General features: G+C 34.4%; 1 protein-coding gene and 1 pseudogene across 1 annotated transcript; both read right to left on the bottom strand.

Annotated features, from left to right (window-relative positions):
* Positions 1-339: 339 nt before the first annotated feature.
* LOC142612159 (membrin-11-like) lies at positions 340-8,495 on the bottom strand (annotated as a pseudogene).
* Positions 8,496-9,893: 1,398 nt separating this feature from the next.
* LOC142611556 (putative beta-D-xylosidase 2) lies at positions 9,894-17,477 on the bottom strand. The gene is made up of 7 exons (XM_075783618.1): positions 17,012-17,477; positions 15,510-15,788; positions 14,201-14,370; positions 13,816-13,913; positions 12,059-12,409; positions 11,321-11,734; positions 9,894-10,919 (listed from the first exon to the last, which is right to left on the bottom strand). Exons 1-7 carry the CDS (start codon positions 17,426-17,428, stop codon positions 10,318-10,320), a joined length of 2,331 nt encoding a protein of 776 aa, XP_075639733.1. The 5' UTR covers positions 17,429-17,477; the 3' UTR covers positions 9,894-10,317.
* Between the last annotated feature and the right edge of the window lie 1,237 nt (positions 17,478-18,714).

Genomic DNA, 18,714 nt, shown 5'->3' with positions numbered 1-18,714 from the left:
TCAATTATGGAGAGTGGAGACCTACGATGCATCTTCAGCAAGACAACAATATACAATTGTATACTTGTATATCAACAAAGGATTTACGAAGTACACAAAAATTAACCAAAAATGGAGCTGCAATACATTTAGGAATTCAACCATTGACGTGTAGAAAGTTTCAAATGGTAGCAGCCTCTGTATGTAAATCAATTTTAGAAAATTGTATTGTCAAAATTGGCCTTTGTACAACCTCAATCCTTTGATTCCTTCGCAATATAACACCGCATTAAGGAAAAGATTAATATCTTCCATTCCAAAAAAGTGATGACAACAAGTGCCACCAAGCCTTAGAGAAGATCAAAGTGTCCATCTCCAAATAATGAACACAATAACAAGTGTCAAAATCAAGCCTGCATATTTAATCCAATTATTAACACGGTGCCGCCTCTAAATCAGCCTCAATACAGAATTTGAAAGCCCCACTGTGTAAAGAACATCCAGTGCTTTCCGATGTGCAATCTGAACAAAGGAAAAAGTATATTACAAGAAGTACTTATTAGCATCAGGAGCTACATTCATGTCAAATAATCACAAATCCTATTTGTTGAGGAGATAAGCTATCCCAACAATTTAGACCTCGGTTAACTTTTAGGTATTTTAACTTGGTCCAAAAGGATAAAAGAACATACTACTTAAAAAGTAAGCAAAATAATTGAGAAATCCATTTTTTTTTTCTTTTCCTTTTTGATACACAGAAACCCAAATTTCTCATGCAGCATATCCAAAGATGCCAAATTACTAATTAAAATCTCTAATCATTTATGGCTTTATCCAAGAAAAAAACCCAGTGGGACCAATACCTACTATAACTTTTGTCTAAATGTTTATACAAAGATTATCAGAGGAACATTATGACAGTCTACAGGCACAATCATAAAGCATGCCAACTCTGAAATCTTATGTTTTGAATAGAGGAGAGAAAGAGGGGGTGGGTGGCATCAGAAGGACTGCCTTCAAAACCTTTGATGAATGTAAAAATAACTTACGTGAAGAATTTAAATCTGTTTACTTAAGAAAAAAATAAAATTCAAAACAACCACCACGACCAAACAAAAAGGCTGCTGCAGCTGAATCTACCGGATCAATTACCATCAGACCACAAATAAGTGAACACATAATTATATTTGATAAACCAAGAAAGTATTGATCCCTTTGGTAAAATTAATCAATTAATTAACCAAGTGAATTAATTAGATTCAATTACATGTAATAAGCGTGGTAGCACAAACAAATCACCAACTAAGTTAAATGCAGCGGAAAATAAATTTGACATAGGTGATTTATTTACGAATGGGAAAAATCACCGAGGCAAAACTCTACCGGGTGAATTTAAGGTCATCACTCCCGAGAATCTACTATTATCAAAATAGGCGGTTACAGGTAAATGAATCCTAGTTCCTAATACCAACCTACAGTTGAACCTTTACCCCAATACCCAATTGCACTTGCAATGTAGTGACAATCTCTCTTTTCAATGCACGACTTCTAGTACGTGACTAACCAATTGATGCACGGATCCAAGTACGTGACTAACTCAACAAAACCCTTTGATTGTTGTAGTTGATTTGCAGCAGCTTCACATAGAAACACTAATAAGATCTTCAATATTGATGCAAGAGATTTTGCTTGGTTACAGAACCCAAAGGCGTACAAGAAACATAGCAAGAACTCTTTCTTCTGTAGGAGGAGGCTAGGGTTTAAAAAAGAAAATTTTATGAAGCTCACTAGGGTTAGGTTTTTTTTTTTTCCACCTCCATTAAATAGGAGCTTAATGAGCTCTCCTATTCCAAATAGGTTTACACAAACCTTGGGCTTTCCTAGTCCAATAAGAATTATACAAAACCCACAAACTTTGGGTTTTCCTAGTCTTATAATGATTATACAAACTCATAAACAGATAGCATTTTAGAAAAAAAAGGTTGCTGGCTATAGTCTGAATCTCGTAAGATTGATAGATCGAGACATGTGTCGAACTTTAGTGAATCTCAACAAATTGAGCTTTTGTCAAGGAGGTATTGAGACCTGCAGATTGTACTTTTTTTGAGCAGTTCTTGAGTAATCTTCATGTCTTCAATGTAACCACTTGTAATGATCATTTTGAACCTACTTAGATTTACCTAAATACAAGTAAAATGCTTTTTGTCAAAGGATATGCCAATTACATAGAAATATGTCCTTAACAGTCTCCCCTTTTGGCAATCTGTGACAAAGCCACAAGAGTACATTGAATGTCCTAAAATACATTTTACTCAAAATTACAAAAATAAACCTAGTCTAAAAGATCTGAACCTTGGAAGTTGTTGCAAGAAGAAGGTTCGAAATCTTGACTTGGCTTTAACTTGTCTTTCCTAAAAGACACTAAACAAAACACATCAAGATACTATGTGGAAAATAATGACAAGTTAAATAAACAAGAAACATGTGTATAAAGAGAGAAAAGAAACAACACATGTGAGATAAAGAGTGAAACACATACATCATCATCAAATATAGAAACAACACATGATGCATGTAAATGGTTACAAAACCAAAAGATACACAATACAAAAATATATCAATACCAATGTGTATCAAACTAACTCTCCCCCTGAGTAAGTTACATAAAAAACTTTCTTCCCTTTAATATGAAATTCTCCCCCTAAGTCTATTACTCCCCCTGAGGAATGACATTCAATTCTCAAATTTCGCCCCCTTTTTGACACGATTGTCAAAGGGCATAAAAATGCAAAGGGCTTGATTGGAGACAGACAAAAAAACAAACATAGAGAGAACGAGGAGAGCAAGGAACCATAGACTTATAAGAAAAAGAAAACAGAAACATTGCAGGAAGAGGTTCAGGAAAGAAAGAAAAGATAGAACAATGCATGGCAATGTTATAATGACCATAGAATGCAATGCATGAGCATATAAGATCAAATAAATAACACCCATCCCAAAAATTTTAGCAAGACAAAAATAAAAAACCAAAAATTTTCCTTAAAAAGAATGAAACTTAGGTCTAAATGCATGAAATGCATGAGAGAATAGAGAAAGAAGAGATAGGAATCAATAGCAAAAGGATCTCGATAGATCGAAGTATCTGTCGAGAAGAAGCCCAGAAACCTCGATAGATTGAGAATCTGTCGAGAATTTATCGGCCAAATAGAAAGTTGCTTAATGGATCGAAGAAGCTATCGAGATTCTATTGAGAAGAAACTCAGATAGCCGCTGTCAAGTAACCTCCAAAAAATGAGTCTGCATCAGATTCTAATCATCCTAACACCGCTGGTATAGGCCGTAGATGTTTCAAAGGCTTTGGGGACATATTGCTTCTGATTGTCCAAATCGCAAGATAGTTTCTCTAGTGGTGGGAGATGTGGAGATAGAAGATGAAGATGAATCAACACTGGTTGTTCACAAACTTGCTATTTACAATGAGGAGGTGGTCTTTGTTGACCAAGGAAAGACACTTGTTCTTCAAAGAAGTCTCAAGGTAGCCTATACAGAAGATGAATGGCTTCGGAACAATATATTCCATACCAGATGTATTTCTCATGAAAAAGTTTGTGACGTTATCATTGATGAAGGAAGTTGTGAGAATGTTGTTCCAACAACCATGGTGGAAAAGTTGAAGCTAGAAACTGAAAATCATCATCAGCCACACAAATTCTAGTGGCTTCACAAAGGCAATGAGGTGAAAGTGAATAAGAGGTGCTTAATTCAGTTTTTTATTAGTAAGAATTATAATGATGTAGTAATTTGTGATGTAGTACCCATGGATGCATGTCATTTATTACTTGTGAGACCATGGTAGTATGATAGGAAGACTAGTTAAAATAACTTTGGCTCCATTAAGAATGATCCGTGTTCCCAAGCCTTCACTTGGGGAAGGAAGCATCTTATTGACTAGAACTGAGGTGGAAAGAGCATTGATAGAATATGGTGAGGGGTTTGCTATTGTGGTTAGAGAAAAGAAGGATCCGGCGGATATTCCTCCTTTGTTGGTACCCATTCTTGAGGAATTTGGTGATGTCATTCCTAATGAAATTCCTTTCGGTCTTCCACCTATAAGAGATATGCAACACTGCATTGATCTTGTGTCTGGTTCTGTTTTGCCCAATAATCTAGCTAATATAATGAATCCAAAAGAGCATAAAGAGTTGCAGTGGCAGGTTGAAGAGTTGATAGCAAAAGGCCTTGTAAGAGAGAATATGAGTCCTTGTGTTGTTCTAGCCCTCCTTGTTCCCAAAAAGGATGGTTCATGGTGTATGTGTATTGAGAGTAGAGCAGTAAACCATTTTATGGAGCTATGGTTTTCTCAAAGATTGATCTACGCAATGTTATCATCAAATTCGAATGAGGCCAGGTGATGAATAGAAAACATTTTTCAAAACTAGAGAAGAGCAATATGAGTGGATAGTAATGCCTTTCGGACTCTCTAATGCTTGTAATACTTTTATGCGCTTAATGAATTATGTCTTTAAGCCATTCATTGGTCACTTTGTTGTTATGTATTTTGATGACATCTTAGTTTACAACAAGTCTCACCAGGAGCATATGGAGCATCTTCATGAGGTGTTTCGAACTCTTTATAGTAGAAGTTTTATGTGAATTTGAAGAAATGTTATTTCTTAACTGACAGTCTTGTGTTCTTAGGCTATGTTGTTTCAAGTGATGGAATCAAGATGAATTTAAGCAAAATTGAGGCTAAACTTAGTTGGCCCATGCCAAAGTCTCACTATGATGTTAGAAGTTTTCATGGGCTTGCTTCCTTTTATCAGCGTTTTATCAAAAACTTCAGCAGCCTCATTGCCCATGTTACTAAATGTTTGAAAGGAGGAAAGTTTTAGTGGAATGAAGAAGCCCCAAAGAGTTTTGAGCTGCTTAAGAAGAAAGTGGCAGAAGCTTCGATTCTGGTACTTCCAAATTTCAACAAATTGTTCAAAGTTGATTGTGTTGGTTCAAGTGTGGGAATTGGTGTTGTGCTCAACCAAGAGCGTAAGCCTATTGCTTTCCTTAGTGAGAAATTAAATGAAATCAAAAAAAGTATTCTACTTATCTATACCATTATTCGTGCCTTGGATCATTGGAGTCATTATTTCCTTCCAAATGAGTTTCTATTTCATTCTGACCATGAAGCTTCTAAGTATTTGAGTAGTCAGTAGAAACTTAATAGTCGGCATGCTAGATGGGTTGAGATTTTTCAATCCTAGACTTTTTCTATCAAACACAAGCTTGGAAAGTTGAATCAATTGGTAGATGTTTTGAGTAGAAGACATTCTTTGCTAAACACTATGGAGGTGTAGGTCTTAGGTTTTGAAGTTCTCAAGGAGCTATATTACAACGATTCAGACTTTGGTGATGTGTAGAAAAATTGTTCTAAAGGTATTGTTAATCATTTCTTGAAGCAAGAACGTTTTCTATTCAAAGACAACAAACTGTGCATTCCTCAATGTTCTTTACGAAGAGCAATTATTCAAGAAGCTCATGGAGGAAGTCTTGCTAGACACTTTGGAAGAGACAAAACTCTAACTCTTGTGCGAAAAAATTTCTATTGGCTCAAGTTGACTCATAATGTTATGTATCTTGTGAGAAGTTGCAGAACCTACCAAATTGCTAAGATTCACAGTCAGAACACCGGCTTGTACACACCATTACCAGTTCCCAAGGCTCCATGGGAAGATGTCAGCTTAGATTTTGTTTTGGGTTTGCCTCAGATTCAAAGAAACAAGGATTGTAGTTCTATCATGTTGGTGGTTGATCGATTTTCAAAGATGACTCATTTTCTTCCTTTTAACAAAACTGCAGATGTATCTTCTATTGCTGATTTGTATTTCAGAGAAATAGTCAACCTTCATGGTGATTTAAAAACTATCACTTTTAATCGTGATTTGAAGTTTGTAAGTCATTTTTGGTGTACTCTTTGGAGGAAGTTTGGAACTACACTACAATTCAACTTTTCTTACCATCCACAAACAGAAGGGCAAACTGAAGTTGTGAATCGAAGTTTGGGAAATCTCTTAAGAAGCTTTGTGGAGAAGAACATTAAATAGTGGGATCTTCTTTTGGCCCAAGCCGAGTTTGCTTATAATCGACCCACTAGCCAAACCACTGGTCATAGTCCTTTTGAAGTAGTTTATGGCTTTTATTCTATTGGACCACTTGAATTGACACCACTTTCTATTACCAAGAATTTCATTGGTGATGCTGACGAAAGGGTGAAGGAAATAAAGAAATTGCATGAACAAGTTCAACATAAATTTGGAAAGCAAAATGAGAAGTATTGAAGCAAGCAAATAAGCATTGAAAACCAGCAACTTTCAAGGAAGGTGACTTGGTTAGGATTCATCTTAGGAAATAAATATTTCCCTCCAAAAGATCTTCTAAGTTGAAACCTAGAGCAGACGGACCTTTTAAGGTGTTGCAACGAATTGATGAGAATGCTTAAAAGATTAAGCTGCTTGGAGATTATGGTGTTTTAGCAACCTTCAATGTTTCTGATCTTTCTCCTTGCTATGAAGCTCAAGAAGATCAAGTGGACTTGGGGGCAAGTCCTTTTCAAGCAGGGAAGTATAACACTAGAGTGTCCCAGGATCCAACAAGCCCAATTTGATGTCAATTAGACCCAAAAACTTTCCTTGAAGATCAGAATAACAGTCCATTATTTTTAAAACGTTATTATTATTATTAATTAAGTCAAATAGTCTCTATATCTTTTATTCAAAAAAAAAGTCAAATAGTCTTTATTTAGTGTCTCCTAGGATAAATTAGTCTTTATTTCTCCTAGGGAAACAAGTATTTTATTGTGTTTCTAAAATTCCTAAGAGTCATATATGATTTTATTCAAGTTAAGTGAATGTATTTATTATTATTTTTCGTTTTCCTATGCTTGGTAGGTTGTTCTAAGCTCTATTTAAGCCTTTGGCTAAATCAAATAAAATTTAAAGTGTATTTTCAAAATTTTAAAAAATCTTGTGTCTTTCAGAAGATGGATTTCTTCTAAATCATCTCTTATCTCTTGGGTGAATACCTTTAGGTGGCGAGTGTATCTCTTGGGTGGTGTTAATTTGTATCCCATAGAGTGGTGAACCAAAACAGTTATGTATCCTTTGCTAAATTCCTTTGGGCGGTGCTATCTGTATCCTTTTGGGTCTATTTAGGTGGTGAGCTTATCTATGCTTTAAATTATTGAGTGTTTTTTTTTCTTATCTCATAAAACCAGAAAATACAAAATATATTCATCCAGTCTATTTCCATTTATTATATCAATTAAGTTTGGGTTGCCCCATATGAATTCGGTATTATTTCCTAACCAAAAGAATGAATTACATACAGCTCTTCCAAGCAATTCTGCCCTCTCTTTGGCTTCCATCACCCTTTTCTGATTCCTTAAGAAATACTTATCCAAACTTTGTTTTAAGATTCAACCTCTTTTGTTACTTGTTCCACTTTTCTACATAATAATAAAAGAAGAAGAAAGAATTGCATTGCTTCTAATCAAGATAAAAGATCATTCAATTGCATCAACATTACCTACAATGGTGAAACAACAACAACAACTAATGGATCCTCAACAGATTAGTCTAGGTTGGTCACTGCACAACAATAGGTGAAATCTACGGGTCACTACAATCCACCCTGCTCCTATGTCTCCTTGCATGTGGGGCCCATATCCCTCATGGTTTTGTTCTTCCCCAAAACACATAATAGTGAGGGAAAAATTCTTTAGACATTTAAGGGAAGTCATTCCTTATAAGCACGACCCCATGTGCTTCCCTAGGCGATGTGAGATTCCATTGATTAGAAGAGCCCTTTTAGGTCTGTAACAACCCCGCTCCAACTGTGTAGAAATTATCTAGGGCCCATACCCCTCACAGTTTTGTTCTCCCCCAAAGCGGACAATATCTACACAGTTGGGGCGGGGTCATTACAGTAAAGGCTCAAGAAAAATTTAAATCCAATGCTGGAAGTGCAAAGATGAAAAGATAATTAGAACATACAATGTTGTAAAGGTCAATTATGCATATACTTAATATATGTCAAATTAAAATATTAGCAAATTTGAGTATGAGAATAATTATCTCTCTCTCTCTCTCTCTCCTTTTTGATAAGAAAAGAAAAAAAAAACAAAAAAGAGGATTTAGTTGGTTTAAGTTGTTTTAGTATGAATTCAAGTACTCACATTAGGAAAGGCCAATTTTGATAGAGAAACAACATATTTGGTCAAGCACAATGAGATTTGGAAATTATTGTAAATTAGATAGTAGCTAAAGAAACATTAAACCTATTTCTAAGTAGTTTATTAGAACAATAATCTGTTTTGATCGAAAACGATAGTTTTGGTGAGTCAAAGCAACGACAATGGTGGAGTATTCGAGAGCATCTCTGGTCCTCAATTGTACCTTCTTCACATTTTGGTATATTTCTAATAGCGTATTGCCTCCTCCTCCTCCTCCTTCTGTTGTTGCTTCCATTTTCATACCCACTCAACAAAGTCAAAGAAGAGATGGTGTTGAACTGGGATATGCATATGCTGCTTTCTTTCCAGTAGTCATATGGACCATGGTTCAATCAATGGTATGGTAATTACTGGGCTTGTTGTTCTCTTTGTCTCTCTAGATATCAATTAGCATCCCCAATAATTGAGTTCAGCATGCTTTTAGGGAGGCAAATACCGTTGATGCTCTGGCCAGTTTGGGAAGGACCTAAGTCCTAGTTTGCTGTTTTTCCCTCCCTCGTTTTTGTTTTGGGGTGTTTTGTAATTGTTTTGTGGTGTCTTGTAATGGATAATTCAGCGATGACTTGCTCTCGCCTTGTTCCGCTTTCTTACCTTAATATAAATCTGTATTTATCCAAAGCAGATCACAAATGGAAATCACAAATGGTGAGGAACCTAAAAACAAGAACATGGTTAATTAATTGGAAACTAGGCTAATTGGAAATCACAAATGGTGAGGGACCTAAAAACAAGAACATGGTTAATACCATTGAAATTATGTCCATACTAGCCTAAAGGATTCCCTTCCATTTAAATCTTCTAATTTTCTCCAAATTTTTAAGGGTGTGGGGATTTAAATCCTGAATGTCTTTGTTGGAAACACTAGGAAGTACAGACAAGTTAAGCACTTAAGCTACAAAACTCTTGGAAATAGTCTCCAATTTTAATTCATATTAAAGATGTGTTGCATTAAAAAAAAAAAAAAAAATCCCATGCTCTTAAAAAAATTGTAAATCCACAAAATTGAATAAATGTTGATGAAGTAAGATTTCTTTTTGTCAGTATGTTCCTCGTCAGTACGATGGACGACCTGGAGATCCTGTATAAGAGAAAGCACTATGTGGATAATGGCATTGGTTTGAGGCCTGCCAAGGACTCTTCGATACTTAAATTAGCTTAAACTCTTTAGAAAAATAAGTAATCTATAGAGCGATTTGTATGTGTATGTTTGTATATCTATTTACTTGGTTTTCTTGGCTTTATATAGCCTCTGTGTGAATAAATGCTCTGTGTAACATCGTACTACAGCTAGAGGAGTTATGGCTCAATGATGACCACTTAATCCCAGCATTTTACAGTCCGTAACGGTTATTTAAATACACATTATTGGACGGTAGTAACAACTTCGCTCATTTATCTCTCAATCATTGAATGTTGTCTGGAGTTAATGTACTTACGCTTGTCCATACTCTTACTCGTCATTATTATGGATGGTTTGCAAGTACGGACAACCGTTTATATGCTACTCGTCAAATGTAATGTGTCACATTTTGAACAAAAACTAGAAATAACGAATTTGAATGATTTAATGGGAAAATCTTATAATGTTAGTTGTTAGAGAATGTTTATACACCATGTCATCGTAAATCAATAATGTGCACAACAAATTAATGACATGACCATAGTCATGCATGTTATATACTAAGCTCACTCAAAATATTACAATAGGAGCACAATTGAAACAATCGGCTTCAATATCAAAGCCAAATTACAATCACAATATTAGAAAAAAATTGGGGAAATTTTTTAAAATGTAGGAATATATTGGTATATCCTTTCCTCTTCATACAAATACAAAGCAATCTTAAAGCTTCCGCTCTTCTTTGTAATTTTTTTTCCCTATTTTCCTTCTTGTAGACCATTATTTCCTTCAATCTGTACCTTGAAAAGCCTACTGTAATAGTTGAAAATAATGAGTGCTGATTAGCATCTAGAAATATTCTCTACTACTATGCCCATGACCATGATACAATTACCATAACAAAAAATGGCACCTGGGTGTCCTTCCACGAAGAAATTTAAGACTTGATAACACCAAGTTTTGCTTCTTGGATTGACACTGAGTGTTTGGTATCACCAATATGAAGACTATGTAAACCCATTGGAATTCTTCGAATTCCAGACTTATCCACAACACTAAGGTACTTGCACACATGTATATTAATCAGGACTCGCCGTTGAGCCCTAGCTGGGACATGTACTTTCTCAAAGGCTACCAATTGTTTGTGTGGAACCCAATGCCCAGCAGGTGGTGCAGAAAATACAAGCAAAGTGTGAGAGCCATCCCTAGAGCCTTTGTTTCTCACATCTACTTGCACTCCTATTGAGAGCCTATTACATTTTGCATGGGTCACCCTGATTGCCTTACCAGATGTGGTTGTGTTACCACGAGCATGGCGACCATCAAGGGGAATAGAAATCACAGATGGAGCACTAGCTATGGTGTGAACATATTTTGTGTAGCTAATTCCGTACCCAAATGGGTACACTACTGGACCTTTGTAAAATCTGTAGGTTCTTCCAGGGTAGCCTGTGGATTGGCTTGACCTCATTGCCATGGTTGTCATAGGCAAATTTTTTAGATAATCTTGTGGGTACCATGTCATAGGCAACTTGCCCCCTGCAAAGCACAGAAAGGTTAGTTGTTGTTTTTGGGGAAAGGCCAACCTGAGCAGCCCATAGAATCAAAAAATAATGGGAAAATTACATAAACCTTGTAGTTTAGGGTGTAATTTTTGAAACTATTCGATTTAAGTCTGTCTCAATTGTTACTATTTTTTTTCTTTCTATAATTTGATAATTTAGAAAGAGAGGATTTGAACTTCGATGTCTTCGTTAGAAACCTCAGGAGTAATTCTTAAAGAAAAAATAGTGCCAAGTGCCAATTAGTTGAATTACAAGACTTTTGGCTTAAGTTGTTACTTTTAAAACTACTAAGTTTAATTTGTTACCCTGAAGTTTAGGATTTAAATGTGATTTTCCACAAAAAAGGGAATTGCATTTTGTCAAGGAAAAGCAAACCTGGGTTATATGCTCCAAACAAGATATCAGCAATGGCAGCTCCTCCGGCTTGGCCAGGGTAACCAGTCCATAAGATGGCAAAAATGCGTGGATCATTCTTAGCAAAAGCCACATCAATAGGCCCACCAGACATCAACACCAATATGGTTGGACCCTTTGAGGCTGCAGCTACTTTAGATACAAGCTCTTGTTGGCGCCCTGGTAAAACAAGCCCAGCTCTATCCTTGAATTCTGCCTCAATCGTTTGGTCAAGCCCAACCACTAAAATTGTTGCGTCTGCTTGACTAGCAGCGTTAACCGCTGCACTAAAGAGCTTGTTGTCAGTACAAGTTACGTCGGCACAACCCTGTTGGTGAATTGTCTTTATGTATCTCTCAATTCCTTGTAGGGGACTGGTGTATTCACATGCAACACCTAGTAAAACAATAACAACAATCAAGCCTTAGTCAAATTTTGAATAGGATTAGTTAGGATCGACGTGTTGTTTTTTATTTTATTTTTTGGCATACTAAATAGTAGCTATTAGGCCAACAAAAGAAAATGGTGAATGCTTTGAGCCCATTTTGGATGAAATATCTATGCACCTAAATTTGGGTCTTAGCGAACACACAATATATTGACCCATGCCCAAATTAGTGTCCCAAGAAAATGAGAGGTGGACTTTGGTTTTTGGATAGCACTTACAAAAGGCTTAAAAGGAAGGCAGAGTGAGTGAAGAAAAAGAAAACATAAGTTTACCAGCATAGTTGCCAATCATTGTATTTGTGACATTGGAGTTAGGCCCAATAACAGCGACAGTACGGTAACGCCGAGTGGATAAAGGCAGTGAAGGCCCACGATTCTTGAGAAGAACGATGCCTTGTCTGGCTGATTCAAGGGCGAGCTCTTGGTGAGCCGGGGTGCACACATCTTTTGGGCCAAGGTTCCCAAATGGATGCTTGGACAGTTCTCCATCAAACATCCCAAGTCTCACTTGGACATTGAGTGTGTTGGCTAAAGCAGTGTTGACATCTTTCTCATTCAACAAGCCTTTTTTAACTGCATCCTCAGTGTGCGCAGCCAGGAAAGGCCCACAGTCCAAATCTAAACCTGAAAACATGACCACAATATTCCTTCAAGTCAAATTTTATTTAACTTATCTATTTAGGTACATTTTTTAAATTCATTTATTTCACTTACTATCATATATTTTGTTTACCAAACCTAAGTTCTAAAAAGAGAATGGTTGCGGTCGGTTGATAGATAACATAAAATTTAGTCACTATTATTATTGAAAGATCTGTTACGAGAATATACGTTGAAGTCTTGTTTTGTGGCCTACTCTAGCTTAGTATAGTGTAATTTATTGCATTTATGTACAATTTTTTTTTAATTATATAAGATAGAAATTTTAATTTAGTATAATTTAAGTATATATGCATGTGTAAAACTTTCTCTTGGAGATTTGAACCCGGCCTTTGCCTTTGTACTTTATAAGTATTTATTTTTGTGGAGTGACCACTGTATCAAGAGTGTGTAGTGACCATTATCTTTTTCCTTGACAATTTTATCGATTGCTTTTAATGGGTTTTTCACCTTACAATAAATGAGAGAGTAACTCGGATCCAATTCTTTTAATTTGAAGAATCAGGCAATATTAATTGATATGCTCTAGAACGTTGTCAAGCTTATGGTCTTTAAAAAAGTTAACTGAACACAAATGATTATCTTAATAAAGTGAGGAAAGAAATCGAATTGGTTAACAGTAAAGTTCCCGTTTATCGAGACGATTTTTATGTCTATGGTTTGGATCCTCTGTACATCTTCTTCTTATAGGTCCTATGTAATGAGTGGTCTCTATAAAGTCCCACAATTTAAGGGGCTATTTGTGTATACTAAATAGCAATTTTTAGTATTTAAACAAAGGAAATGTTAACAATCACCGGACGTACTTGTTAATGTTTCCTTTTATAAATCTTACTTAAAAAAGTAAAAAAAGTTATCAAAAAAATTACTAAAAAAATAAAAAATTGTCAAAGCTGCAAAAAGCTGTCATAAAGTTGCAAAAAAAGTTGTTATTAACAGTCACCTTTCGGTGCCCGTTAACACAACTCCTTAAATAATATTATACGTATTTTTACACATTTTTTTACCCACACATATTTTTTAAAAATACAAACAGTATTACTAGAACAGTATTAACAATCGGGCTAAATGTTTTTATAGTTGATTTCATTTCTTTGGTAAAATACTTCTGTATCATTTTATGTTTTACTTTATGTTTCATTGATCACAACTTGCCTTGTCTTTGTTTAAATTTTCTTGTAAAATAGTCAAAGTTTAAAATGAAAAAAAATAAACTCATAACAATTTCTTACTGATGAATATAAAAAGAAATACAAAAGATGATACACATTTGTATGTAAAATAGGACAAACTATTGATTTATTTAGCAAATGATGTAATGGATAAGCTTCTAGGGCAAAAATGTTGACTATTATAAAAGTGTTTAAAACCTGCTTTAATGGCATCAGCAGCTGCTTCTTCTGGTGTCGATGTATAATGTTGCTGATCATAATAAACCCTCACTGAATCACAATCTGAAACAATGTACCTGCGGGTCCACAAGAAAAAAAAAAAAAAAAAAAAATTTCAAACAGTTAATACACATAAGACGTGTTATTAAAGATTAGACCATGATTGGATGATGCAATGGTTGAAGTCAGATCTGATCATGCAGTGATAAAGAAGATTCTAAGATCAAGTCAAATGATACAATTTGTGCCATAACTGTATATGTCTATGAAAGTGAAAAAAAATTATTAATTCATATAAAAATAATAGGCAATCAGTCTGTAATATTATAACTATTTGCCATAATAATACTGATAGCAAACTTACCCATCAAGACCCCAAACACCACGTACTGTTTTCTTTAGGAGATTAGGGTCAGCACAGGTAGGCACACCATTGACCTGATTGTAGGAACACATAACACTCGCTACCTTGCCTTCCTTCACACACATTTTGAATGGCACATCGAATGTGTCCACAATGTCCTGCTTGCTAACCTGCATGCAATTGTGGACCATGTGGGATGTCACTTCCATTATCATATTTTTTGGTACTGAGTATGGATAGGATATCAGAAAGTTATGAAACATATAATGGAGCAACGACCAGACAATATGATAAATAATAGAGAACGGATGGAAAGACGAGCTGTAAAAATATTACTTTAATAGAGGACCACATTATAGAAAATTGCATGTGCTAATAAAATAGTGGGTCATTGAGAAATCTCACCAATTTCATATATAATAAATGAACTTATCAAATCTTAAAATGATGAGTCAGAAAAATAATGCATCAAGAAATCAAAAGGTTGACATTTATAATTCACTAGTGTACATTTATCAATGTTAGTAACGCAGAATGAAAATTTTTACAACCTTTTTGCATTCATTTTAGTTACTGTTATTAAGTGTGTATTTGGGATTGCTTAAAAAGCTATTTTTAAATTTTTTATTATTATTTAGTTTATTTTTGTTATTATTCATGGGTCTTATTGCACTTTTTGATACTATTCATGATCCCATTGTATTATTTTAACTACATTTTAGATTTATTTACAATATTTTTAACAAAAATATTTCAATTTTAGCTAAATAAACTGTTTTCAAACAAACACTAAGTGATATGATTAATGTTAATAAAAATATGTCAATAATAATTCGATGCGAAAATAATGTCATTTCAATTATAATTTTCATATTGTTAAAAATTGTCTCGCATTATCATTTTTATGTATCTTTTAAAATTTTAAGTATGGGAAAGGAATTCAAACATTTGAAAACACAAAAAAAAAAAAAAAAAAAAAAAAATCTATATTTGAATTAAAGACCATTGATTTTACTCGTACTTAAATTACTTGCAACATAAGATTTCTTCTATCATTTGCAAACAATAAAGAAAAAAAATTATAGACATGATCAAAGAAAGAATTAAGATGGTCCCAGATTCTGATGCCATAAATTTCAAAGAGTGGACCACCAACACTGACCCTTGCAATTGTAGCTGCAACAACCGTTGCTCCTGCTATTGACAGAGATGATCATATATAATTGAACAATCAAATCCGGCGGTCTGAAACTAATAATCATACCCGCGTGTAATATCTTAAAATACACAGCTCCATAAATTAGATTACCTTAGCGTTAAAGTGATAACGATCAATTCCGTTCCAATTATCGAGGTCATAGGCCGTGAAGTGTTTGCAACAAGCCGCAACTTTCAACCGGTTACCGTCATTTCCCTGTAGGCCTCTAACATAACTGGCTGCATATTTACCGACTAGCACGGGGTCTTCACCGGGAGTCTCCTGTCCACGGCCCCACCTTGGGTCTCTGAATATGTTCACATTTGGGCTCCAATACGTGAGCCCAGCTACACCACCATTGTACATTGCCCTTGCCTCGTCTGACACTACCTGGAAGTGGGACACCGACTATTCTTTTAGAATTTTTGTAGCTTTGCTTTTATAAGGGCCAATTTGCCCACCTTTTTGTTGCCAATGGGCAAATTGAAACACAAACAGACTTGGAAAAATAATTAATAAACAAATATACATAAATACTCCGACACTTTAACAATAAATTTTTGAACTTTTTTTTAAAGAATATATATATATATATATATATAATTATTATTATGAATGGTGCAGTGTAAAAGTGTTGTTGTGTCAATATTATTACACCAATCATAATCTGTCATTTTAATAATTATAAGAAAAATTTTAAAAATTTATGGGTATTTAATCTTATCAATAATACTGTTCACGATTTTTTATAAATTTTATTATTATTTATGATTTATCGTTGATACTCGTTGTTACCTTAATAATTATGAAAAAATGAAAAAGATTACGATATTTCAACGATTCAAACAATAATGACTATCTTTGAAACCTGCCAGCTGCTTGATTGGAAAGGAAGGGATAAAGTGAATGTACTTAGCTTTATTGGGTACCACTAATTTTTATCTAAATTGAGCAATAAATTAAAGTAAAGCTTAAGTATGAGTAGAAAGACATGAATAATTGTCTTGTAGTAACACGCTTCTACATTATTTTTATGTACTTTAAGATAAGAAAGAAGTCATAGAATAAATAGAAATAGGATTATATGTTCAATCTAAACAAGTTAAAATGAACATTTTTTTTTATTTTTTTTAAAGTGAACGCTACTCTTATTTCTTCCCTTCCAATGTGGCTTGGAGTTTACACTTAACACATGAAAAGGATTATGATCAAGAATAATAAGAAGAACGTCGCATTGTGTAGCCCATTGTTAAAGTGACCAATTTTCTATAGTACTAATAATAAACTATTTCATTTGTATCAAAAAATAATAATAAACTATTTCATGAAGCTTAAATAAACAAAACATACAGCAACAAAAAGAGATTATTAAGGGTGTTTGGCAAGCAAGTTTAAACATATTTTTAACATTTTAAATAATATTACTCATATTTTTTCATCCACACGTATATCAAAAACACTCAAACAACATAACTTAAATTACTCTCCTAAACCCCCTAATTAGCCAAAAGCCAAACTAGATAAGATTACCGGCATAACCTTTGTGTAAAAAAAAATGATAGTCAGAAAATTAGCAATTGGTCATTTTTCTTTTTAAAAGGAAGTATTCTTACCCGTCCGATTGATTCCCACAAGGATGCATTGAAAGAAGCAGCGGTGGTGATTACTTGAGGGAAGCTAGTGGCCCCAGGAAAGTCCCCACCAAACTTAGTTCCTGGACCCACATTTGAAACACCGTGTAGAGCCTCAGACCACCACTCATAGCCTTTGATTCCCAGCCGTGGCACAGCTGCAGCATTGTTCACTAGCAGCTTTACCTTCTCTTGCAGTGTCAACCTTCCAATAAGGTCTTTCACTCTGTCTTCTACTTCTAAGGACGCAAGGCAAAATGGCAAGCCCTTTGTCTTTGCATCTTTTGGGTCACAAGCAAATGGCTCACGAGCCTCGATGGTGTAAAAAGAAGCACCCAATAATAATAGGAAGAGAAGGAAGGTAACAGAGAGTGGTGAGGGCATGGCGGTGGAAGCCATTTAATTATGGATAAGAAGAATATTGTTTGTGTCAGGGTACAAGCAAATGGTGGTGAAAGAGTGTGGTATATATAGGTGAGACAATGGCATTGATGATATAAGAGTATTTTTTATGTGTTAAAGAAAAAGCATAGTGGATGGTGAGATGTAAAACATTTAATAAGCGTACTTTACCTGCCATTTTTAAGTTGTAAAGAGTAACATTGTGATAAACTCTTTGAGAATATATAGGCTGAAAGGTGGCAAATGTTAATTGGTTCAATTTTTACTACAATGAACATTGGTCGTATACCGTACGTGTCCAAGAGACTGTTGGTCCAACTTCAAATTATATGAGACAGTGTTAGGATGATCAGGTGGAGGTAGATCAACTGATTGACTTCCATGAAATACTGAAAACTCCCATAAAAGCGTATCTGTTAAATTTCTTCTCGATGTCGGGCAAGCATTTACAACTTTGGGGAACAAGAGAAAAATCAGGTGGTCGGAAGGGAAGAGCTTTGAAATTTTTTGGTATATATTTGGAGAGAAACTCTCCAAACTCATCATATATCTTTATATTGAGTGTTAATTTTGAAAATCTAACCGTTAGATTGCATATTCTTATTACTTCCTAGTTCCTAATGCTTACAAAATTTCAAGAAGATCAAAGATCAATTACTATATCATCAAAAAAATGTTATAATTTCAAGTTTTTGTAATCTAAAGTTGTCTATAAAAAATAAGTTAATTGATCAAATAGTAAATAATATTAAATTTGAATGAAATTTGATACGTATGTTAAAAATATAAGGAACATGAAATTCAACGGTTAGATTCTCAAAATTCACACTCAAAAAGAATTATATAAGGACTTTGAATAGTTTCTCTCCAAACTAGTTTGAAGAAAAATTTTGTTCATATTTAATAGTTTTATTTTACTTTGTAGCCAAATCTGTCTAGGCCAAAAACTATTATTTGTACATCTTTACAAAAAAAAAAAAAAATTAAAGAATTATACTTAGAAAAATTAATCAAAAAATTAAAAGGAAAAAAAAAAAAAAAAAAAAAAACTAGTCCACACGCACCTATGACACATTTACCTTAACACTGTATTAAAAAAAAAAATCTTAAAACTACAAGAGACCCTCATGTCCATGAAAGAAATCACGAGTTATCAAGAGTTAATGATAAATTGCCCGATCCTTAGACCTTAGGAAGGAACAAAATTACACAAATACCTGCAAGTGGCAAGTACTAGGTACCGGGTAGCTTCGCTTGGAAGAGACGGCATTGGACAGAATCCA

This window comes from Castanea sativa, chromosome 10, assembly GCF_040712315.1.
Source record: "Castanea sativa cultivar Marrone di Chiusa Pesio chromosome 10, ASM4071231v1".
Classification (NCBI taxonomy): domain Eukaryota; kingdom Viridiplantae; phylum Streptophyta; class Magnoliopsida; order Fagales; family Fagaceae; genus Castanea; species Castanea sativa.
This window is presented reverse-complemented; position numbering and strand designations above follow the sequence as displayed.